The sequence below is a fragment of the Nycticebus coucang genome, chromosome 7, assembly GCF_027406575.1.
Source record: "Nycticebus coucang isolate mNycCou1 chromosome 7, mNycCou1.pri, whole genome shotgun sequence".
In the NCBI taxonomy this organism is placed as follows: Eukaryota; Metazoa; Chordata; class Mammalia; order Primates; family Lorisidae; genus Nycticebus; species Nycticebus coucang.
In genome coordinates this window covers 18036267-18062271 of record NC_069786.1, presented here as the reverse complement: position 1 = coordinate 18062271, position 26005 = coordinate 18036267, and the positions used below count along the sequence as shown (strand labels likewise).

The window sequence follows — 26005 nt, the reverse complement described above, 5'->3', positions numbered from 1 at the left end:
AGCAACCTCCAACTCCTGGGCTTAAGCGATTCTCTTGCCTCAGCCTCCCGAGTAGCTGGGACTACAGGCACCCGCCACAACGCCCGGCTATTTTTTGGTTGCAGTTTGGCCGGGGCCGGGTTTGAACCCGCCACCCTCGGTATACGGGGCCGGCGCCTTACCGACTGAGCCACAGGCGCCGCCCGAACAAATAGTTCTTGAGAAAGAGGTGTCATACAAAAGCCTCCTGTATTTTAGAGCAGCACTAACAGGTCTGCTAAAGCTATGACCAGTTCTCCCTCCTCTCACTTACCCTCCAAATAACAATAAAAAAGCCCTTGAGGCTGGGCACCAGTAGCTCAGTGGTTAGGGCACTGGTCTCATGCTCCAGGGCTGGTAGGTTCAACATGTTTTGCCCAGACCTACTAAACAAAAACAAACAAACAAACAAAAAAATATCCGGGTGTTGTGGCAGGCACCTATAGTCCCAGCTACTTGGGAGGCTGAGGCAAGAGAATTGCTTGAGCCCAACAGTTTGAGCTGTACTGTGAGCTATGATGCCACGGCACTCTACCAAGGGTGACAAAGTGAGACTCTTGTCTTAATTTTTTTTTAAAAAAGCCCTCAAAATATACCCACATGCATACACCTATGCCCACACACCCTGGGAAGCCCTGTAATGCAGCCCCTGGCCCCAAAGAGCTTAGAGCTGGACAGATTTTTAAATATCAACTTTGCCTTTTAGCTGCAACTGAGTTATATGTCAAATAAAAAGAATTCCTTAAAAAGTTGTTCTTTAAATTAAGAAATTAATCTATATTAAACAATTAAGACAGTTTCTAGCAGTAGGAATAGCAGCTACTTTTATCATTATTATTCTACTTAGGGTAGAATAGGTTTACCTTCAGATAAAGGTAATAAATTCCCAGGTGCAAAGAAAGCTGGGCAGGTTGGCACTTGTGTGCCTTATGAAACTGTTTTATAATTGTAGGTTTGTTTTTATTCACTTAATAAAAAGCTGCTGAGATACTGTATTTAAATAACTGAAGTTTTCGATTTAAAATTCCAAATCTGTGTCCGTATCTAATTTTTGTCAACAATGTATTGTCATCTTTCTCAGAAATTTGTTATAGTTTATAATCAGTAACTAAATAGGGGCCATTAGATAATTTGCCTTAAAGACGGTGGGTCACATAGCTTGTTAGCTTAGGGAGGGCAACATGAGGCAGTTTAGGAAATAATGTTATAGATTTTCAAATCTGACATTTTTTCCCCAGAAGGTTTGGCCTACTTAAAAAAAAAAAAAATCTGATCAAGTTTTAAAGGCATCCCTCAAATGAGGGGACAGAAAAACCAGTAACAATAAAGTTAGGGATCAATTAACAAAAAATATTCAAGGACAGGCTAGGTGTGATGGCTCAAGCCTGTAATCCTACAGGCCGAGGCAGATGGATTGCCTGAGCTCAGGAGCTCAAGACCAGCCTGAGCCAGAGTGAGACCTCATCTCTAAAAATAGGCGGATGTTGTGGCGGGGACCTGTAGTCCCAGCTACTTAGGAGGCTAAGACAGGAGGATCACTTAAGCCCAGGAGTTTGAGGTTGCTGTGACTATGATGCCACGGCGACTCTGTCTCAAAAAAGAACAAATTAGTCTACTTCTGCTTATACAATATTATGTTTATGTTTTTAAGTTCTTAAAAGATTGAGGAACAGGGCGGCGCCTGTGGCTCAAGGAGTAGGGTGCCAGTCCCATATGCCGGAGGTGGTGGGTTCAAACCCAGCCCCAGCCAAAAAACCACAAAAAAAAAAAAAAAAAAGATTGAGGAACATAAAAGTGAAATGATATTATAACTGATATGTGCTTTCAAATACCCTAGCAAAGGAAAATAATTATGGAAGTATAGATTTAAAAAAGAATAGTAGACAGGAAAAAAGTAATTTGGCTCCAGGTATAGAAAAGGATAGATAATCTTCTGCATGTGAAGATGACAGTAAAGAGTTCAGGGCCGAGGGAGCAAGATGGCGGCCGAGTAACAGCTTCCTTGCATCTGGGCACCATGAGTCTGGGGAGATAGGACTCCAGGCATCTCTGGCTGGTGGGATCTGCCTATAATCATCCTTGTGAGGATACAGGGAGTCAGCGAGAGACTTCTGGACCCCAAGAGGAGGACTAAAACAGTGGAAAACCGGCAAGTGGTCGCATGTGTTCAATGGGTCTAAACCCGCTAGTAACTGTAAGTAAGTTCAGTAGCAGCGAGACTGCAAACTGGAAAGGCCTTACCTATGAACTGTTTTGGTGTCTTTAGACTTGGCACTCAGTTGAACTGCCTTGGGGAGAGGCTGAGAGGAAGTGCGGAGAACTTTGGCCTTGTCTAGGGCCGCAGTCTGAGCTACTGAGCCAGACGGAGCTAATAGCATTTGGCTGTGGGCCACAGGTAGCCATTGTGAGTGATCTTCCCTGGCAAGCTCCGCCCTCAGGGTCGCAGAGCAAGAATCGGGTGGGAGCTGGTAACCCAGCGACTGACTAGCCTAAGGGCGAGGTCTGAGCCGCCTTATAGCCCTAACCCTCAGTGGGAGAGTGAGACCAGTTTTGGCACACTGGGTAAGTGGATAGCAACTTCAGCAGTAATTCCAGCGACAAGCATTTTCCTGGGAAAGTTTCTACTCAGCAAGTTTACAAGTTCAAAGTGCCTTTTAAGAGGGCTGAAGAGAGATTTAGGGTGTCTACCTACTGGGGTTGGAGAAATCTGCAGCCTCCAGTCGTATCAGAACTGTGATTAACATCTCATACCCCAGAAGACCACGTGTTGCCCAGACAATATTCAACAACATATATATACTGCTTTGTTTTTGGTTGTGTTTTTTTTTTTCTGTTTTTTTTTTGGTTTGGTTGTTTTTCTGTTTATTTTGATGTTGTTGATGTTGTTTTGTTTTTTAATTACAACCTTTTCTGTACACATTTTTTTCTTTCTCAATTTTTCTAGTGTAATTATAATTTCCCATTGCTACCTTTTTCAATAACTAGAACTTCATTTTTCCTAGTGTTATTATTTGGTTTTTCACCCAATTTTATCCTATAAAGTTTTCTGTTTGTTTTGGTTTGATTTATAGTATTTTTGTCTTTCCTCTCTACTTGGTGCAGGTGGGGTACTGTGTCTCATCAGGTTAGCAAAGAGCTGCTGAACTCAAGGGAACCACCCAACGGGGCACCCCGAGAAGGTGGGGTTTTTTTTTAACGTTGTGTCAAAATACCCTACTGTACACCTATATTGCTCTGTCTCCCTCTTTCTGTGCCTCTCTTCTTTCTGTCAATATTCCTTTTACCCACCCCCTGTCCTTTCTCACTTTTCTTTTTCTTTTCGCTCGCCCCTCCATTCTTCCATCCCTTTCTCGCTCTTCAATCTTCTCATCCTTCTGGTCCTGCACCAAAAGGACTCATCGAAACCTTAGTCCACAGGCACGAGAACTTAAAGAGCAAGAGGAAGTGAAAGGAAAATTAGGGCAAGGAAACAGATAAAAGAAATCACTCATGAGGAAGAATCAGCAGAAAACTCCAGGCAACATGAAGAGCCAGTCCAGAACAACCCCGCCAAGGGACCATGAGGTAGCTACTGCAGAGGATTCCACCTATGAAGAAATGTTGGAATAACAGAAAGGGAATTTAGAATACACATGATGAAAACAATGAAAGAAATGATGGAAAGAATAAAGGAAACTGCTAATAAAGTGGAAAACAACGAAAAGGAAATCCAAAAACAGAATCAAATAAGAGATGAACGATATGAAGAATATAGAAAGGACATAGCAGAGCTGAAGGAACTGAAACAGTCACTTAGAGAACTTAAAGATGCAATGGAAAGTATCAGCAACAGGTTAGACCATGCAGAAGAAAGAATTTCAGAGGTAGAAGACAAAGTTCTTGAGATAACTCAGATAGTAAAAGAGGCAGAAAAGAAGAGAGAGAAAGCAAAACGTTCACTGTCAGAATTATGGGACTTTATGAAGCGTTCCAACATACGAGTTATAGGAATCCCAGAAGGGGAAGAAGAATGCCCCAGAGGAATGGAAGCCATACTAGAGAATATTAGAAAAGAAAATTTCCCAAATATCACCAAAGATTCTCACACACTGCTTTCAGAGGGATATCGGACCCCAGGTCGCCTTAACTCTAACCGAGCTTCTTCAAGACACATTGTGATGAACCTGTCCAAAGTCAAGACAAAAGAAACGATTCTGCAAGCTGCCAGGAGTAAGCACCAGTTGACCTACAGGGGCAAATCCATCAGAGTGACCACAGACTTCTCTAATGAAACTTTCCAAGCAAGAAGAAAATGGTCATCTACCTTTAATCTACTTAAACAGAACAATTTCCAGCCCAGAATTCTGTACCCTGCTAAGCTAAGCTTTAAAATTGACAGAGAAATCAAATCATTTACGGATATACAAACATTGAGGAAATTCGCCACAACAAGACCAGCTCTACAGGAAATACTTCAACCTGTTCTACGCTCTGACCATCACAATGGATCAGCAGCAAAGTAAGAACTCAGATATTAAAGGACAGAACCTAACCTCCACACTGATGCAAAAGATAAAACTAAGTGATGGACTCTCACAAAGTAAGACGAATAGAATACTACCACACTTATCAATTATCTCAATAAATGTTAATGGCTTGAATTCCCCACTGAAGAGACATAGATTGGCTGACTGAACTAAAAAACACAAGCCATCCATCTGCTGTCTGCAAGAAACACACCTGGCTTCAAAAGACAAATTAAAGCTCCGAGTCAAGGGTTGGAAGACAATTTTTCAGGCAAATGGAATTCAGAAGAAAAGAGGAGTTGCAATCTTATTTTCAGATACATGTGGATTTAAAGCAACTAAAGTCAAAAAAGACAAAGATGGTCACTTTATATTGGTCAAGGGAAAAATACAACAAAAAGACATTTCAATTCTAAATATCTATGCACCCAATTTAAACGCTCCCAGATTCTTGAAACAGACCTTACTCAGTCTGAGCAATATTCTATCTGATAATACCATAACAACAGGGGACTTGAACACTCCTCTTACAGAGCTGGACAGATCCTCTAAATAGAAATTCAACAAAGATATAAGAGATTTAAATGAGACCCTAAAACAACTGTGCTTGATAGACGCATATAGAACACTCCATCCCAAAGATAAAGAATATACATTCTTCTCATCACCCCATGGAACATTCTCCAAAATTGATCATATCCTGGGACACAAAACAAATATCAACAGAATCAAAAGAATTGAAATTTTACCTTGTATCTTCTCAGACCACAAGGCACTAAAGGTGGAACTCAACTCTAACAAAAATGCTCGACCCCACACAAAGGCATGGAAATTAAACAATCTTCTGTTGAATAACAGATGGGTGCAGGAAGAAATAAAACAGGAAATCGTCAACTTCCTTGAGCATAACAACAATGAAGACACAAGCTACCAAAACTTGTGGGATACTGCAAAAGCAGTTTTGAGAGGTAAATTTATCACTTTAGATGCCTATATTTGAAAAACAGAAAGAGAGCACATCAACCATCTCACAAGAGATCTTATGGAACTGGAAAAAGAAGAACAATCTAAGCCTAAACTCAGTAGAAGAAAAGAAATATCCAAAATCAAATCAGAGATCAATGAAATTGAAAACAAAAGAATCATTCAGAAAATTAATGAAATAAGGAGTTGTTTTTTTGAAAAAATAAATAAAATAGATAAACCATTGGCCAGACTAACGAGAAACAGAAAAGTAAAATCTCTAGTAACCTCAATCAGAAATGATAAAGGGGAAATAACAACTGATCCCACAGAGATACAAGAGATCATCTCTGAATACTACCAGAAACTCTATGCCCAGAAATTTGACAATGTGAAGGAAGTGGATCAATACTTGGAATCACACCCTCTCCCTAGACTTAGCCAGGAAACAGACCAATTTCAAGCACTGAGATCAAAGAAACAATAAAAAATCTTCCAACCAAAAAAATGCCCTAGTCCAGATGGCTTCACTCCAGAATTCTATCAAACCTTCAAGGAAGAGCTTATTCCTGTACTGCAGAAATTATTCCAAAAAATCGAGGAAGAAGGAATCTTCCCCAACACATTCTATGAAGCAAACATCACCCTGATACCAAAACCAGGAAAAGACCCAAACAAAAAGGAGAATTTCAGACCAATCTCACTCATGAATATAGATGCAAAAATTCTCAACTCAAAATCCTAGCCAATAGATTACAGCTTATCATCAAAAAAGTCATTCATCATGATCAAGTAGGCTTCATCCCATGGATGCAAGGCTGATTTAACATACGCAAGTCCATAAACGTTATCCACCATATTAACAGAGGCAAAAATAAAGATCATATGATCCTCTCAATAGATGTAGAAAAAGCATTTGATAAAATCCAGCATCCTTTTCTAATTAGAACATTGAAGAGTATAGGCATAGGTGGCACATTTCTAAAACTGATTGAAGCTATCTATGATAAACCCACAGCTAATATTTTACTGAATGGAGTAAAACTGAAAGCTTTTCCTCTTAGAACTGGAACCAGACAAGGTTGTCCTCTGTCACCTTTACTATTCAACGTAGTGCTGGAAGTTCTAGCCAATACAATTAGGCAAGACAAGGAAATAAAGGGAACCCAAATGGGAGCAGAGGAGGTCAAACTCTCCCTCTTTGCTGACGACATGATCTTATACTTAGAGAACCCCAAAGACTCAACCACAAGACTCCTAGAAGTCATCAAAAAATACAGTAATGTTTCAGGATATAAAATCAATGTCCACAAGTCAGTAGCCTTTGTATACGCCAAAAACAGTCAAGATGAGAAGCTAATTAAGGACACAACTCCCTTCACTAGCTAGTTTCAAAGAAAATGAAAGACCTAGGAATATACCTCACGAAGGAGGTGAAGGACCTCTATAAAGAAAATTATGAAATCCTCAGAAAGGAAATAGCAGAGGACATTAACAAATGGAAGAACATACCATGCTCATGGAAGAACATACCATTAACAAATGGGAAGAAGCAACATTGTTAAAATGTCTATACTTCCCAAAGCAATCTACCTAGTCAATGCCATTCCTATCAAAATACCAACATCGTACTTTTAAGATTTGGAAAAAATGATTCTGCGTTTTGTATGGAACCAGAAAAAGCCCCGTATAGCTAAAGCAGTTCTTAGTAATAAAAATAAAGCTGGGGGCATCAGCATACCAGATTTTAGTCTGTACTACAAAGCCATAGTGGTCAAGACAGCATGGTACTGGCACAAAAACAGAGACATAGACACTTGGAATCGAATTGAAAACCAAGAAATGAAACGAACATCTTACAACCACCTAATCTTCGATAAACCAAATAAGAACATACCTTGGGGGAAAGACTCCCTATTCAATAAATGGTGTTGGGAGAACTGGATGTCTACATGTAAAAGACTGAAACTGGACCCACACCTTTCCCCACTCACAAAAATTGATTCAAGATGGATAAAGGACTTAAATTTAAGGCATGAAACAATAAAAATCCTCAAAGAAAGCATAGGAAAAACACTGGAAGATATTGGCCTGGGGAAAGACTTCATGAAGAAGACTGCCATGGCAATTGCAACAACAACAAAAATCAACAAATGGGATTTCATTAAACTGAAAAGCTTCTGTACAGCTAAGGAGACAATAACCAAAGCAAAGAGACAACCTACACAATGGGAAAGGATATTTGCGAATTTTCAATCAGACAAAAGCTTAATAACTAGGATCTATAGAGAACTCAAATTAATCCACATGGAAAAAGCCAACAATCCCTTATATCAATGGGCAAGAGACATGAATAGAACCTTCTCTAAAGATGACAGACGAATGGCTATCAAACACATGAAAAAATGTTCATCATCTCTATATATTAGAGAAATGCAAATCAAAAGAACCCTGAGATGTCATCTAACCCCAGTGAGAATGGCCCACATCACAGAATCTCAAAACTGCAGTTGCTGGCGTGGATGTGGAGAGAAGGGAACACTTTTACACTGCTGGTGGGACTGCAAACTAGTACAACCTTTCTGGAAGGAAGTATGGAGAAACCTCAAAGCACTCAAGCTAGACCTCCCATTTGATCCTGCAATCCCATTACTGGGCATCTACCCAGAAGGAAAAAAATCCTTTTATCATAAGGACACTCGTACTAGACTGTTTATTGCAGCTCAATTTACAATCGCCAAAATGTGGATACAGCCTAAATGCCCACCAACCCAGGAATGGATTAACAAGCTGTGGTATATGTATACCATGGAATACTATTCAGCCATTAAAAAAAATGGAGACTTTACATCCTTCGTATTAACCTGGATGGAAGTGGAAGACATTATTCTTAGTAAAGCATCACAAGAATGGAGAAGCATGAATCCTATGTACTCAATTTTGATATGAGGACAATTAATGACAATTAAGGTTATGGGGAGGGGAGGAAAAGCAGAAAGAGAGACGGAGGGAGGAGGGTGGGGCCTTGGTGTGTGTCACACTTTATGGGGGCAAGACATGATTGCAAGAGGGACTTTGCCTAACAATTGCAATCAGTGTAACCTGGCTTATTGTACCCTCAATGAATCCCCAACAATAAAAAAAAAAAAAAAGAATAGTAGAACATTACCGTTAAAGTTGGGTATATATAAAACCTCATTATACTATTTCACTTTTGTATATGCTTGAAATTTTTCATAAGAATATCTTAAGAGAGTGTGCAGTTTTCCTCAGGATCTTCCTATGGAGACTGTGAGCGTTTGCTTGGGAATCTAGGTTAGAGAAACTGTATTCTGCTTCAGAATTCAGCCTTTGATTATCGCTGTGATAATGGGCGAGTTTGCCTACCTACCCTGAGTTTAACGACCTACTACGTTAGAAGCACTTTTAACAATTTGATAGGCAACTTCTCACGCTGATGTGACCAAACCGCGCCCAACTGACGATCCTTTTTGTAGGAAAGATAAGAGTTTCCAGATGCAGAAATTCAACTCAGATCCAGAAGTGTTTATCTTCTTAGTGAGTACTCGAGCTGGTGGCCTGGGCATAAATTTGACTGCAGCTGATACAGTTATCATTTATGATAGTGATTGGCTAAAGTCCGGGAAGAGATTGACTGTGTGGTTGGAAGACACTGGAGTCCCTGCATGCAGGACAAGAGCGGCATACCCTACACAGATGCCATGGTGCATGAGATCCAGAGATACTTTGACCTCATTCCCACCAACCTCCCTCATGCGGTGACCCGTGACGTTAAGTTTAGAAACTAACTGATCCTCAAAGGGATAATTACAATAGCTTCACTGTCTTCTGCAGTGCACGATGACAAGGAATTCCCCAACCCAGAAATCTTTGACCCAGGCCACTTTCTGGATGAGTGTGGCAACTTTAGGAAAAGTGATTACTTCATGCCTTTCTCAGCAGGAAAACGAATGTGTTTGGGAGAGGGCCTGGCCCAAATGGAGCTTTTTTTATTTCTTACTACCGTTTTACAGAACTTTACCCTGAAATCTCTGGTTGACGCAGAGGACATTGACACCATCCCAGTTGCCAGTGGACTTGGCCATGTGCCACCCTCATACAAGCTCTGCTTCATTCATGTCTGAAAAAGGGCAGATCATCTGGCAGATCCTGTGTTGTTCACAGCTCCCCTCTGGGGCATTGATCTCCTCCTTCTCACTTTGGAAATGCCTTCCCTGACCTCTCTCACATCTCCCCATTCCTTTAAGATCCAGTGAACATCTGTCCTCCTCCAACTCAATGAGAGCTTTTTGAGTCATTGCACCAATATATCTGCTATTCCCTATACTCTGTAATATATGGCCACAACATATGCTAATATTTACCCAGTACTGAATTGTTAATATGATATCACTATAAAACAGAAACATGATTAATGTATGACATTCAGAGCCATTTCTCCTTGATATGTTCTAAATAAAAGGCATTATTGTTTGCTGAAAAAAAGAAAAAAGAAAAAGAATATCTTAAGAAAAGATCATGGGTGGCGCCTATGGCTCAAGGAGTAGGGCGCCGGTCCCATATGCCGGAGGTGGTGGGTTCAAACCCAGCCCCGGCCAAAAACCACAAAAAAAAAAAAAAAAGAGAAGATCATAAGTATAAAAAGTTACATATTCGGAGAAGATTTTCTTTCTTTCTTTTTTTTTGGTTGCAGCCAACATTGTTGTTTGGCGGGCCCGGGCTGGATTCGAACCTGCCAGCTCAGGTGTAAGTGGCTGGCGCCTTAGCTGCTTGAGCCACAGGCACGGAGCCAGAAGATTTTCTTTCATTGAAATGTTTCTAATAGTTAAAAAAAAATAGAATACAACTAAATGTCCACTGGTTAAGTAACTTATGTCACACCATATAATTATAGACCCTACAGGATGATTTTGATCTATGGACACTAACTTTGAAATATGGCCATGATATATCAGTGAATTTTTTTTTTTTTTCATAAAGACAGTCTCACCTTATCGCCCTCGGTAGAGTGCCGTGGCGTCACACAGCTCACAAGCAACCTCCAAATCCTTGGGCTTAGGCAATTCTCTTGCCTCAGCCTCCCGAGTAGCTGGAACTACAGGCGCCCGCCACAACGGCTGGCTATTTTTTTGTTGCAGTTTGGCTGGGGCTGGGTTTGAACCCGCCACCCTCGGCATATGGGGCCAGCGCCTTACTCACTGAGCCACAGGCGCCGCCCCATCAGTGAATTTTTTTAAAAGGTAAAAAGCCACAGGCATATAGTGGCTTTCTATAATGCGGGTAACTTACTGTGTGAACGTAAGCATAGAGAGATATCCAGACGTGTTTACCAAAACGTCGACAGTGGCCGTCTCTGAGAGGTAGAAATCCAAGAGACTGTTACTTGTTTCATACGCTCGTTAATATTACTTGATGTTTTAATAATGATCATATGTTTTAAATTATTTCCTGGTATACTTTGTACTTTTCTGATGTATGTATTTTGCGTAAAAAAAAGTTATTTTTAAAATTCAGCTATTTTCATTTCTTTCTCAGAAAGAAGAGATGACTGAATAAAGCAAATAACAGAGAACTTACAGAATACTGGAAAAGACAAGGAGAGCTAAGACTTAGTTATACTCCTGATCCATGTCGAGGGATACTAAATAAACCTAAACAGCAGCAAAGGACCAGAAGTAGGTCACATGCCCAGAGGAGTTTGAACTTGTTCAAGATGGCACAGCCTTCTGCACACAGCCCCTCCTTGCCTCTCTGACAGTGTACGTCACCACCATAATCCACCATTCACATACCTTTCCAGCCACAATGACAGCAGTGATGGCTCTGCATACCTGGCACAGCTGCAAAGCCTCTGCCACACCTTTCCTAGCTTCTCCCCAAACCCACTCTGCACGTCACCCTCTTTGCCTTCCCATGTAACCATCCATCAACTCAGCACAAGACTCGGCTCCTGTAGCTCAAGTGGTCTAAGGCGCCAGCCACATACACTTGAGCTGGTGGGTTCGAATCCAACCCAGGCCTGCCAAAACAACGATGGCTGCAACCAAAAAATAGCCGGGCGTTGTGGCAGGCGCCTGTAGTCCCAGCTGCTTGGGAGGTGGAGGCAGGAGAATCGCTTGAGCCCAAGAGTTGGAGGTTGCTGTGAGCTGTGATGCCACAGCACTCTATCCAGGGTGACAGCTTGAAGCTCTGTCTCAAAAAAAAAAAAAGACTCAGCCCAAATACCATCTTCTGCAAGATGCCTTTGGGGTGAGCTGCAGGCCCCTCTGTCTGCCACCTACCTGATCATTTTCCATTGACATCTGTTTAAGGGGCCTAACCTGCAAGCCCCTTGAGGAAAAGAACAGTGTATGGTTTATTTTTGCTGTCCCAGCAACTTGTGTAGCATGAGGCTCATCAGAGGGCCCAGAAACGTCTGCAGAACTGAAGAGCTATGAAAAGGCTGGGGAAAACCTGCACTCTTCTGTTTCCTGGGGACACACTGCACTAAAGACACAGGGCCCAAGAAAATAATTATTTATTTCTTGCTTGGAATATGGAATTTTTTAAATCACTATTTAATATTTATAAAACACACATTTCAATAGCAATTATTTAATATCTATAAAAACACATTTCAACAGCAACACATTTCAACTCATAATTATCTGTAAGTTAGATTTAATGTGGAATATAGGAATATATAGGTATAGTATAATACATTTTATATGACCCAAGTGGGACTTTAAAAAGTAAGAGTGCCTAGGGCTTAGGCAGATCTTTAAACCTCCCTGCCTGTAATACTTGTTCTGGCTGGTTATCTTACCCAGCTGGTTTGGGACCAGGAAAAAAAACCCATATGCAAAGCAAAACAAAACTCTTATAAGCAAAGGAACAAACAAAGCAAACACAAAATTCAGGTGGGAACTGCCTTGCATTGAGCTCTCAGTTCACACTGGCCAGCAGCAACCCCTGCATCAGGGCAGCCCAATACTCCACCTTCCGGGACCAGAGTTCCCTGGTCCTCAGACAGAGCTGCTGTTTTCATCCAGGCTCCAGCACGGTGAGGAGGTAAGTCTGGCTTGGGAGTTTTGAGCCCCCACAGATGAGATGGGCCTTTAACCTCCAGTCTCCAGCCTGCGATGGAAATTCAGCAACAAGGGAAAGGCAGGACCAGCTGCATGCGAGGCTCCCTAACTAGTCCACAGCTCTCCTTCACAATCTGGCCCCCAGCCCCAGGGCAGGCTTCCCACCTGAAGAGCTAAGCTAAGAAACAGCAGGGGCAGGCTCCCAAGGTGAAAAACTAGGCACAGCACATAAGAGCAGCAAGAGCTCAAAAAAAGCATGTAAGTACAGACAACTCTGGTTATTTGCAGTTGTTATGGTTTATAAAGTTGGCTGCAAACACTAATTTAGCAAATCCTGAACCACTGCTCCTAGGAAAAATACAAGGTTAGGATCCTGTGAGGCTTTCCTCACATTTTCATCAATTAACACACTGAAAGGGGAAGCCTTGCTGAAATACCAGGAAAATAACTAACCCGACCATTTCTCTAATAACACTCAAAGATTAATCCTACAAGTCCTCTCTCTAACAGGCACCCCGCTGAGTTGTTTTGTACAACTTCTAAAAGGCGCTGAAAAGTTGGAAAAGAGATGTAAATCTTTCTCCTTAAAATTGCTTTTGAGAATCTGCTTTTCTACAGAGTTCCTGAGTGAACAACAGGAGTCCCTGCCCAAAACTGTTTCTCAAGGGCAGTCACATCTCCAAGGAAAGGCAGAGGAACAACTCTTGGTGGCATCCTGCCCCTTTCTGTTATCAACTAACAGCAATCACTAATCACTACTTTTTCTTTCTCTTTGTCCCCCTTAAAATCACCGAGACACAAGGCCTTGGTGCTGGCACCACCCTTCCGTTTCTTTGGGATGCCCCCACCCCCACCCTCACGTCCCCCTCTCTCCGTCACCTAATCTCGGTGTGAGAAATCTTCCTCTAGCCGTTCCATGAGCTCCTGAGTTTTCAGACCCTAATACACATAACCTTTCTTCACACATGTTTCTGTTTAAAGATGCCTTACCTAACATATACTATTGATTCATTAACATTGAATTCACGGGCGGTGCCTGTGGCTCAAGGAGTAGGGCGCAGGTCCCATATGCTGGAGGTGGCGGGTTCAAACCTAGCCCCAGCCAAAAGCCACAAAAAAAAAAAAAAAAACATTGAATTCACAGCCCACAGCACTGTAACTCATGCCTGAACAAAGCGTATCTGATACACATTTTCTCTGTAAGACACATACAGCCTTCTCGTCCTTAGGAACACCAGACAGCGCTTTTGTGCTATACTTGGAGGCCATTTTAAAAAGCGGAATCACCAAGAAAAAACATAAATATGAGAAAAACATGACACTAAATAGACCACAAACTGGACACCTGTTTACCATACTAAGTACAAGAGCTGAAACAAGAAGGCAAAGTAATGCCTTGTTTGACCTCAGGCGGACGTGCTTTGGGTGACTCAAATTTTTCATGGCTCTGCACATGTCCAAGAATTATTGAGAAAGTACCTCAACTATTAACTTTGGGGGTTGCAAGTAAATGTTAGTGAGCAGGTGCATATGGGTATATAGAATCTGCAAATAATTAAGATCAACGGTATTACCAAAAAAAACAGTATATGTACCGTCCAGTATTTGAAGAAGGCATGCACTCTCGACCTTTTTGTAAAACAATGGAATCCGCAATGAGCTAACTAAAAGCATTGTTAAGTGTAGGAAGAGCACGTGGGCAGTAAGGCAGTTAACACGGAGACGCAGATCACCACCGGCACTGGCTGACCTTCCTTCATGCAAAGGGCAGGTTTCTGATAAGTGACATACATGACTGGAATTTTAACAGTCTCCTAGAGTGAATCTAATATTTTATAAGTTATATCTACTCCCGAAATTTAAGTATTATAAAATCAAACTTGTTACCTGTCAAGTTTGCTTTAAAGCAGGGGTGTCCACCCTGTGGCCCAGGATGGCTATGAATGGGGTGCAACATAAAATCACAAACTTACTTAAAACATTATGAGTTTTTTTGTGATTTTTTTTTTTTTGGCAGAACTTGCTTGTGCAGTTCTCGAGCGTGTACTTCGTAGATGACAATGCTGTGTTGTAATGTCACATAAAACAAACATACATATGCACATGGCTTCAGTTTTACGGCATTGTGTGGCTCCCAGTGCATTATCTCCCAACTACAGACAGTCAAATAGACACCAACAGACATTATGTATACTCGTGGTGACTTGGCAAGGCAGGCAATATCAATAATATTTCAAACTGGGCTGAGCATGGTGGCTCATGCCTGTAATCCTAGCACTCTGGGAAGCCAAGGTGGGCAGATTGCCTAAGCTAAAGCGAGACCCTATCTCTAAAAAATAGCCGGGCGTTGTGGCAGGTGCCTGTAGTCCCAGCTACTTAGGAGGCTGAGACGAGAGATTCACTTAAGCCTAAGAGTTAGAGGTTGCTGTGAGCTATGATGCCAAAGCACTCTACTGAGGGTGACAAAGTGAGACTGTCTCAAAATAATAATAATAATAGTAATATTTCAACCTATCACTGCAACATTAGGCATTTAATGTTATTTAGAGTCAGGTAAGCATTCATATTTGATTCCCTTTTTTTTTTTTTTGAGACAGAGTCTCACTATGTCACCCTCAGTCGAGTACCATAGTATCAGAGCTGTAGCTGTCATTGTTGTTTGGCAAGCCCAGGCTGGGTTCGAACCCACCAGCCCTGGTGTATGTGGCCAGAGCCCTAGCCACTAAGCTACGGGTATCAAACCTCATATTTGATTATTAAGGCCACTTCCACACCTCTGTGGCACCTCACGTCGCTTGCCACACTCTGCATCAGCAGCCAAGATGTAGAAGGACCCAAACCACGCTATTTTCTTGTCAATAATTTTCATAATAAAAGTAAATATAGTCCCTTATCTTTATGGGTTTTGTTTTTGTTTTCTTTGAGACAGAGCCTCAAGCTGTTGTCCTGGGTAGAATGCTATGGCATCACAGCTCATAGCAACCTCCTATTCCTGGGCTCAAGCAATTCTCCTGCCTCTGCCTCCCAAGTAGCTGGGACTGCAGGCACCTGCCACAACGCCTGGCTATTTTTTGTTGCATCCGTCACTGTTGTTTGGCGGGTTTGGGCTAGATCTGAATCCACCAGCTCAGGTGTAAGTGGCTGGCGCCTTAGCCGCTTGAGCCACAGGCACTGAGCCTGTCTCTATGTTTTTAATCCCAGCATGCTTCTACTGTGCCTCAAAACAGAACCCAAAACAAAAAAATTACAAATGGGGGACGATTGTTCAGTGAAAAGTGGACAGTTAACTACTTTTTTGTCAAGGCAAATAGTAAGGTACTCTAGTTAACTTGCAGGGAATTTTGGAAAGTTTTCAAAGACTATAATTTGAAGTGATATTATATGCAAAAACATGCTGCCAAATCCTATGCTTAGGAAGGATTGTGTCCTGAGGACAAAGTAGTGGAACTAAAAAAAAAAAAGTCTGTTTTCTCAACAAAAAAATGTTTTTAAAAGTTACAACTCAGGGAGGCGCCTGTGGCTCAGTGAGTAGGGCGCCGGCCCCATATGCCAAGGGTGGCGGGTTCAGACCCAGTCCCGGCCAAACTGCAACAAAAAAAAAATAGCTGGGTGTTGTGGCGGGCGCCTGTAGTCCCAGCTGCTCGGGAGGCTGAGGCAAGACAATCGTGTAAGCCCAAGAGTTAGAGGTTGCTGTGAGCCGTGTGACGCCATGGCACTCTACCCGAGGGCGATACAGTGAGACTCTGTCTCTACAAAAAAAAAAAAAGTTACAACTCAGACCATTATAAAAGCTGGTTATGGGGCAGCATATTTAATAGCAAAAAAAAAAAAAAAAAAAAAACCATCTACTAATGGTGAGTTTATTAAGCCATGTATGGAAAGCATGGCAGATATAATTTGCCCTGAAAAAAAGGGAGATATCTCTAAAATCAGTCTGTCTCATCAGACTATAGCTAGGCAAAGTGAAGAAACTGGAAAATCTATTGCAAGATGTTTGGAGAATAAAGATGATAATTTCTTTTTTTTTTTTTTTTTTAAGGCAATCTCCCTCTGTTGCCTTGGGTAGAATGCGGTGGCATCATAGCTCACAGCAATCTCAAACTCTTGGGCTCAAATAATCCTCTTGCCTCAGCCTCCAAAGTAGCTGGGACTCTAGGTGCCCACCACAATGTCCAGCTAATTTTTCTATTTTTAGTAGAGGTAGGGTCTTACTCTTGCTCAGGCCTATCTCAAACTCCTGAGTTCAGGCAATCCACCCACCTTGGCCTCCCAGAGTGCTAAGATGATAGGTGTAAGCCACCACGCCCAGCCTCATGCTGCTAATTTTAAATTTCATGCTTTGGCAATGGATAGCATTGATGCTACGAATAGGGCTTAACTTGCCATTTTTATTAGAGGTATTGATGATGAATATAATGTTACTGAAGAAATGGCCTCTTTGGTGCCATTAAAAGCCACAACTAAATCAAGAGATTTATACAAAGCAGTAAAAAATATGTTAAAGCGATTTTCTTTGCCCATTCAAAATATCTGATATCGTTATCGATGGTACCCTGGTGATGGTAGGTAAAAGAGAAGGACTTGTAAAATTAATAGAAGATGATGGAATTGCCACACCAAACTCATGTTTGATGAAGTATCATTGCACAGTACATCAAGAAAATTTATGCACAAAAGATAAAAGGTTGGCTCAGAGCCTATAGCTCAGTGGTTAGGGTGCCAGCCACATACACTGAGGCTGGCAGGTTCGAACCCGACTGGAGCCTGCTCAACAATAATCACAACTACCACAAAAAAAATAGCCGGTAATGGTGGGTGCCTGTAGTCCCAGCTACATGGGAGGCTGAGGCAAGAAAATTGCTTAGGCCAGCGGTTCTCAACCTGTGGGTCGCAACCCACAGGAACTGTATTAAAGGGTCACAGCATTAGGAAGGTTGAAAACCTGGGGCCTTGGTGTGTGTCACACTTTATGGGGGCTAGACAGGATTGCAAGGGGGACTTTACCTAACAATTGCAATCAGTGTAACCTGGCTTACTGTACCCTCAATGAATCCCCAACAATAAAAAAAAAAAAAAGGAAGGTTGAGAACTGCTGGCTTAAGCCCAAGAGTTGGAGGTTGCTGTGAGCTGTGACACCACAGCACTCTACCAAGGGACAACCTACAAACACTGTCTCAAAAAAAAAAAAATGGATAAGGTCATGCAAATCATCATCAAGACTGTGAATTTCATTAAGAACCAAATAATCGAATCATCAGGGCTGAGCACAGTGGCTCATGCCTACAATCCTAACACTTTGGGAGGCCAAGGTGGGTAAATTGCCTGAGTTCAAGACCAGCCTGAGCCAGAAAGAGACCTCATCTCTAAAAATAGCTGGGCATTGTGGCAGGCACCTGTAGTCCCAGCTACTTGGGAGGCTGAGGTAAGAGAATCACTTAAGCCCAGGAGTTTGAGGTTGCTGTGATCTGTGATGTCACAGTACTCTAGCAAGGGCAACAAATTGAGCCTCTGTCTCAAAAAAAAAAAAAAAAGAACCTAATCATCATCAATTCCAGGAATTCCTTAAAAGTACTGCTGCTGACTATGAAGACATCTTTTACTTTTCGAAAGTAAGATGGCTGAGTCGAGGCCAAATGCTGAAAATGAATTGCGATGTTATCAAGTCATTCATAGTATAAAACCTAATTTGCGCCAGAAATTGATGATGAAAACTGGCTTACAGATTTAGCATTTTTAGTAGATTTAACTGCTCATTTAAATGAATTAAATATGTGTCTTCAAGGTGAAAACCAACTTATCAACACAATGTTTTAAACCATAACAGCATTCCAAATGAAACTGAAATTTTAGGCAAGCTCAAATTAAGGCAAACAATTTTAGTGTATTTCAACACATTGGCTAGACAAAGTCCTATGATCAGCAAAAAATAAGCAGCCTTGCTTTTCAATTTGATAAAAGAATGAGAAAAAAGATTTCAAGATTTCTGGGAAAATAATCAACATTTTGGTACATTTGTGACTCCATTTTCAGTTGACATAAATATATTACTTGCCAATTTTCAAATGGAATGCGTAGAGCTGCAATCTGACATGCAACTTAAAATTTGATCATGTCTCTTTCCTGGACCTGTATAGGTCCTATCATCCCAGAGACAAATATCCTTCACTTCACAATCAACCTTTGGATACTGAAGACAGTATGTGCCTCGGGATGGCTTTGTGATGTATGGCCACATCATTGTTGATGGCCAACCTGAACTATACTCCTCAAAAGCACTTTCTAATATGTTTCCTACTCAGGTGGACCACAGGGACATTAGAGGTTGGCTGGGGCAGTGGCTATTTTGAAGCACACACACCTTCTCCCAATTATTCAATCACATCAAAGTCCTAGTGGGTACGTATTTTGAGGTGTGAGCCTCCAGTCAGTTTAGTTGATCAAAAGGGAGACTACCCTTCATGGCCCCCACTCTATAAGCCTTCCCTGAGGCCAGAGACAACCAAACAGTACCTGGTTCCGCTCTCCCTCTCCCAGGGTCCTCTCTCCTGACTACTGCTTGGAACAAGCTTCAGCTCATGCCTGCTCTTCATTGGTCCTTTCCAAACTAGACTTCAAACTTGCTTAGCAAGACCCATAACTGAGTAATCCAGTTCCTTGTACGCTATATTATTGTTTTCCCTACTGGTTTTACTTTTCCAGCTGAACCCTCAACAAGATAGTCCACACCTGGATATTCTACTATGTCCTCTGTGTTGGCTACCTCACAAATCAGCGCCCCAAATGGTACCCAAACCGATCAAGCTGCACAGCAAGCTGTCTAGCAAGCTATGACACGTTCTCTACCTTGGAGGCACCGTAACCCCAGGGACCTCCTTCAAGGCACCAGTCTCTGTTTTACCAAATGAAGCGTCTTGCAAAGGAAGGCAGCCTCCACTCAGAGGTGCCCCTTAAGGTTTCCAACTTCTTTTTCTTTTTTTAGAGACAGTCTCACTTTGTCGCCCTCAGTAGGGTGCTGTGGCATCACAGCTCACAGCAACCTCCAGCTCTTGGGCTTAGGCGATTCTCTTGCTTCAGCCCCCTGAGTAGCTGGGACTACAGGCACCTGCCACAATGCCCAGCTATTTTTTGTTGTTGTTGCAGTTTGGCCGGGGCCGGGTTTGAACCCGCCACCCTCGATATATAGGGTTGGCGTCCTACTCACTAAGCCACAGGCACCACCCAAGATTTCCAACTTCTTGCCCACTGACACAGCCCCCAGGTACACTCCTTTTAACAAGCAGCTATTAGTTTGCTACACCTATCAAGCTCTTGTCAAAATGAACGCTTGACTCATGGCACCTTGACACTCTTCAGCCTGATATTCCCCTTTTGGAGTGAGTCAACTCCAGCTCAGTGAGTATGAAGGTGGAAAGTGCCAAACAAACAAGTTCACTTGTCACATAGAAATGATACTGCCAGGCCCCAGTAACATTAGCAGCTTAATGTGGAAAAGTAGTAGTTTTCCTCTTGGGAAAAACTTTTACTCCACACTCCACTACCTGAAGCAAAGTTGCTGCTTCATTAGGACCCTCAAGTCACCAAAATCCCCCTAAATGCCTGGGCCTCATTCATGGGTGGTTTGGCTAATCTGAAACTCAGTGGTATCCACCAGGCTGCTGGGGCTGTTGAGCTCAACTCCAGGTACAAAAAACTGAAAATACACATGGTCACTGTTCAGTGGGCAAAAGTCAAGGCCATCCCCATAGGTCTGGCTGATGTTCCCCTGGATGAATCTTATTATATTTTTACTGACTTCTCGGCTATGGGTCAAAAGCCTAGCTATTTTGGTCTGCTACAGACCAGCAGATGAATGGCATCTCTCTTTAGAGCTGATTGAACCATGTGGGTACCTCACACAGATACCTACAGAAAGGGGTGTTTTATGATGCAATGAGTGGAGTCAAACTGTGGATTGAGCCTACACTGCCCAGACTGCCACCATTGCAGGCTGAATCCACCATCATCCTGGACACAGTAATATATTCACAAAGGACTGGTATAGAGGAATGGACACCATGCTTGCAAGGACAGTTACTGATTCTTATCACATTAAAAGAAAATGCTGACAAAAGAAGTCTCCTGGCAAGCCTAGAGATGTCTTGCTGAGAACAGAACAGTCTCCTGGCAAGCCTAGAGATGTTTTGTGACTTAGGGGCAATCCCCCAAGTAACTCAGTGTTCCAGAATGAAATACGATGGGTCACTTGTTAGTAAGCAGGTGTTAAACATTGATGCTTGATGCTCCTTCGTGGGGGTTATGGGGAAAGAACGTGTGAGGAGAGAGCATGTGGCAATCCTTATGCATGCAGCCATATGAAGGCTTATTACTTTAACTCTCCATACCTGTTGTGTATGTAATTACCTTAATTCTCCACACCTGTTTTGTATAACCTTAACAAACAGCCATTGCAGAGGGAGCTCAGGGCTCTCCTGCACCTCTGGTTAGCCTGCCTCTTGCAAGCTAGCACTTCAATCATGTCCAGCCTTGTTCTTTCCTGCGGCACCAGGACGCGTGGCTGGCGGCAGTGGCAGCGGTGACTTGCTTGAGTTCAAGACCAGCATGAGCAATAGCAAGACCCTATCTCTAGTAAAAATAGAAAAATTAGCTCAACATGGGGGCAGTTGCCAGCTACTTGGGAGGCTGAGACAGGAGGATCACCTGGGCCTAGAAGTTTGAGGTTGCTATGAGCTAGGTGTCAGTATGGCACTTTAGCCTGGGTGACAGAGCAAAATCCTATCTGGAAAAAAAAAAGAAACACATAGCCCACCCACCCACTGCTCGCTGGAGCTGCCCTGCCGCCCGGCAACCACAGTGATGGCGGCTGGCCAGAGGCCCGCAGTGCTGGCAGTGAGGAGCAGTCGGGTTTGGCACGCTCAGGTCCTGTCAGAGCGCAGCAGATCGTGCCCAGGGACCCCAAGTTGCCAATTTTTAAAAAAACAAAAAACAAAAAAAAAATGCAAGGTATTTGGTAGGCCTTCCACAGCTCCCTGCTATCTATAGGTATCTCATACTGTGTACTGGAAGAGTCTCTGAAAAAATCAACTCAAATATTTCTCTCGGCTCAGCACCTGTAGCTCAGCAGCTAGGGCACCAGCCACATACACTGGAGCTGGCTGGTTTGAACCCAGCCCGGGGCTGCCAAACAACAATGACAACTACAACCAAAAAATAATCAGGCATTGTGGCGGGTGCCTGTAGTACCAGCTACTCGGAGGGTGAGGCAAGAGAATCGTTTAAGTCCAAAAGTTGGAGGTTGCCGTGAGCTGTAATGCCATAGCACTCTACTGACATGAGACGCTATCTCAAAAAAAAAAAAATTTCTCTCATCTCCTCCTGGTCTACACAAACCAGTGAGGAAGTTTGCTCACCCACTTCTAGGCTGTCTAGCCTAGAAGTCAGTAAAAATATGAAATCCTCTCTCACCTGTTTCCTGGGCAATGAGCATATATTTTGATACATGTATATATTGTGACTGTACAATAGAGCAGAACAAAAGGGACGAGGGGAAGGGCGGTGTACAGACCAGCTTGAAATCCTGGGACTCCATCCTAACCATTCCTGGGTATACTGTTTCCTTCTTTCCTGCAGAACTCCAGGGCAGCCTGGCCAGTATACTAACCTCCAGGTGGCAGCCAGCCAAAAGAGGGCTTAGGGGATTTGAACTTAAGTCTGGTCTAAGCATCTGGACTCTCTTATGGGAGTCACATGGTCAAATTCACAAGGACAACCATGTGCTTGAGTACACTGTGGCCCAACGTGGGAGGCATAATGGCTCTCTGTAAGTTTTATAAAAATCCTTTTCCGTGGGAGGCACCTGTCAGTGAGTAGGATGCGGGCCCCATAAACCAAGGGTGGCGGGTTCAAACCCGGCCTTGGCCAAAACTGCAACAACAACAACCAAAAAATAGCCGGGCGTTGTGGCGGGCGCCTGTAGTCCCAGCTACTTGGAAGGCTGAGGCAAGAGAATCACCTAAGCCCGGGAGTTGGAGGTTGCTGTGAGTTGTGATGCCACAGCACTCTACCAAGGGCGACAAAGTAAGACTCTGTCTCTAAAAAAAAAAAAAATCCTTTTCTGGGAATAGGAGTTGATTAGAAAAAAAGTGAAGTTACAGCTATTGGAATGGGACACACTGATCTGTGGAAGGGAGGGAGAAATAACCTCAGCGTCTAGGGAGAAAACAGGCTATACTCAGGGGAGTAGGGCAAAGAGCACATTCATTAAAACTCATTTGTCTTTCAGAACTGTCCGTGGAGCTGTCCTCATGAAGCAAAACACCCTAGAGAGGCTCTCCCAAACTGCTGTGAGCACCTTAAATTTTTTTCAGTTTTACTGAGGTATAATTAACAAAAATTGTCCATACTCAAGGTATCCAATGTGATGTTTTGAGATATCTAGAAAACCTCACTCTCAGCCAGGCATGATGGCTCACAGCAACCTCAAAGAGAGGAGAGTCATACTGCAAGCCACCACAACCCCTTGGCTTCCCCCTAGTACTTCTGGAAAGCCAAGGCCAGTGGATCACATGAGCTCAGAGTATGAGACCAAACTGAGCAAGAGTGAGACCCCATCTCTACTAAAAACTGAAAAACTTGCCAGGTGCGGTGGCTCATGCCTTGTAATCCCAGCACTATGGGAAGCTGAGGCAGGAGGGTTGCTTGAGCTCAGGAGTTCAAGGCTTGTCTCAGCGTGAGTGAAACCCCAACTCATAAAAAAATGAGAAACACAGCCTGGCGCTGCAGTGAGTGCCTATAATCCCAGCGGCCTCCAGAGGCTGAGGCAGCAGGATGCCCACAGCCAACACCACTGCACTCTGCTCAGGGCACAGGGTGGGACTCTGTCTCAACATACATACATACATAAATAAGTAGAAAAACTAGATGGGCACAGGAGATGGGCATAGGGGTGGGCACCTGTCGTCCCAGCTACTCGGGAGGCTAAGGCAAGAGGATCCCTTGGGCTCAAGAGTTTGAGGTTGCTGTGACTATGACACCATGGCACTCTACTCAGGGCAACAGAATAAGACTCTAAAAAAAAAAAAGAAAAAATTTAAAAAACATTTTTTTTTAGGTCCCAAAACAATAGATGCTAGTGTGGATGTGAAGAGAAAGGAAGAGTCATTTGCTGCTGGTGAAACTGCAGACTACCACAACCCTATGGAAAGCAGTATAGAGATTACTCAAAGAACAAAAAGTAAGGGCGGCGCCTGTGGCTCAGTCAGTGGGGCGCCGGCCCCATATACCGAGGGTGGCGGGTTCAAACCCGGCCCCGGCCAAACTGCAACCAAAAAAAAAAAAAAAAATAGCCGGACATTGTGGCGGGTGCCTGTAGTCCCAGCTACTCGGGAGGCTGAGCCAAGAGAATCACTTAAGCCCAGGAGTTGGAGGTTGCTGTGAGCTGTGTGAGGCCACGGCACTCTACCGAGGGCCAGAAAGTGAGACTCTGTCCCTACAAAAAAAAAAAAAAAAGAACAAAAAGTAAACCTACTATTTGATCCAGCAATCCCACTACTGGGTATTTACCCAAAGGAAAAAAAAAAGACATTTTCTAAAAAAAGACACTTGGATTTAAACATTTATAGCAGCACAATTCCCAATCAGAAAGATACAGAAACAACCCAAGTGCCCACCATACATGAGTAGGTTAATAAGATGTGCTATATACGTATCATGGAGTACTACTCTGACACAAAAAAATGGTGATCTCGTACCTTTTGTCACACCCTGGATGGAACTGGAAACCATTCTTCTAAGTTAGGTATCACAAGAATTAAAAAAAAAAAAAAACACATTTACGCAATACTAAATTGGAACTAATCAACACGTATGTGCACATATGGAAGGAAAACTCAACAGAATCAAGCAGGTGAGGGGAAAAGGAGGGAAAATTCACACCTACCGGTACAATACTCACTCACCAGGTGAAAAGCACACTTACAATATTGACCCAAACTGTACAAAAGCAAATTACATAACCAAAACTTACGCACCTCTGTAATACTCTGAAATTTAAAATTAAGAGAATCGCTTAAGCCCAGGAGTTGGAGGTTGCTGTGAGCTGTGTGAGGCCACGGCACTCTACCGAGGGCCATAAAGTGAGACTCTGTCTCTATAAAAATAAATAAATAAATAAAACAAAAATATTTGAGAAAAAATTGTAAATACTCAAGGTATACAATGTGATATTTTGATATATGTATATATTGTGACTGTACTACGACATTCCATATCCATCACCTCACCTTGTGTTTGTATGGTAGGAACACTTAAGATCCATTTTTAACAAATTTCAAGTACATAATACATTATTAACCATACTCAACATGCAGAACATTAGGTATCCAGAACTTATTCATCTTATTACTGCAAAGTTTTGTAACATTTGACCAGCATCTCCCCACTTCCTCCTCCCCTTAACTTCTGCCAGACACCTTTGTACTATTATCTACTTATGTGAGTTAAACTATTTTAGATTCCACATACTACACATAAGTAAGATCATGCGGTATTTGTCTTTCTGCATTTAATTTATTTATCATAATGTCCTCCAAGTTCATCCATGTTGTTGTAAATGGCAGGATTTCCTTCTTTTTTTTAAGGCTGAAAAAAAGATGGGCACTTTAAATTTAACTGATGCCTATGTCTGCCAACCCCTCTGACAAACATCTCAAAACACAATGTGGTCACCGTTACCAATAAGTCTATTCCAAGCAGTAGTCTATGAGAAGCTTCTATCCTGCACCTCCCACACGAAACACCTCTGTATGTCTGCCCTGCCCATCCCTACAGCTATCTCTCAGTCATTCAGCACAGCAGACAAAATAAGACAGATCAGACTGACTGGCCACCCCCCAGGGCGGACCCTCCAAACACAAAGGCTAAGTGAAATGAGGTGGGCTCAAAGGAAAACTTAAGCCTACCAGCTGGCCAAAAGGTTCTGACAGGGTGGTGCCTGTGGCTCAAAGGAGTAGGGCCCCGGCCCCATATGCCGGAGGTGATGGGTTCAAACCCAGCCCCTGCAAAAAACTGAAAAAAAAAAAAAAAAAAAGTTTCTGACAACTTTTGTCTTCCAAATGATGCAGGGCCCAGTTGTCAATTGTGAAGAACACTTCCTCTCTAGGCCACCACATGCACCCCCTGGCCTGTGCTTTTTTTGTGGAAATCAGTATTAATTTGGCTTCCACGGGAAAACACTGTTATTCTCATCGTAGGGTTAGTCATAAGAGTCCTATAGATGTTGCAGAAAACATCACCAACAAGTCTTCAGATGACCATGACAATCTTTCCCAAGAGTGCCCTTAGTTATTTGGGGGAGCTTCCCACAGGGTTAACTGACTCGTTTTACATGCATCCTATGGGCAATTTCCCTACAATGACAGTCATTAGATTAGAAAG

General features: G+C 42.7%; 1 protein-coding gene and 1 pseudogene across 7 annotated transcripts in view; one reads left to right on the top strand and one right to left on the bottom strand.

Moving 5' to 3' along the window:
• C7H2orf76 (chromosome 7 C2orf76 homolog) overlaps window positions 1-26005 on the bottom strand; it is a 102727-nt gene that overhangs the window by 60833 nt on the left and 15889 nt on the right. For 3 of the 7 annotated variants that reach the window (XR_008381167.1, XM_053596971.1, XM_053596972.1), the window contains exon 1: window positions 293-400. The exons of 2 other annotated variants lie outside the window; for them this stretch is intronic. Coding sequence is in view for 3 of the 5 variants with exons in the window: in XM_053596971.1 (XP_053452946.1) it covers window positions 293-388 (96 nt within the window). In the remaining 2 variants the exon portion in view is untranslated. Of the gene's footprint in view, window positions 1-292; window positions 401-2259; window positions 2344-26005 lie in introns of those variants that run through there. 2 more of the 7 variants (XM_053596975.1, XM_053596976.1) reach the window with 2 other exon arrangements.
• On the top strand, window positions 9122-9631 carry LOC128589678 (cytochrome P450 2C18-like; annotated as a pseudogene).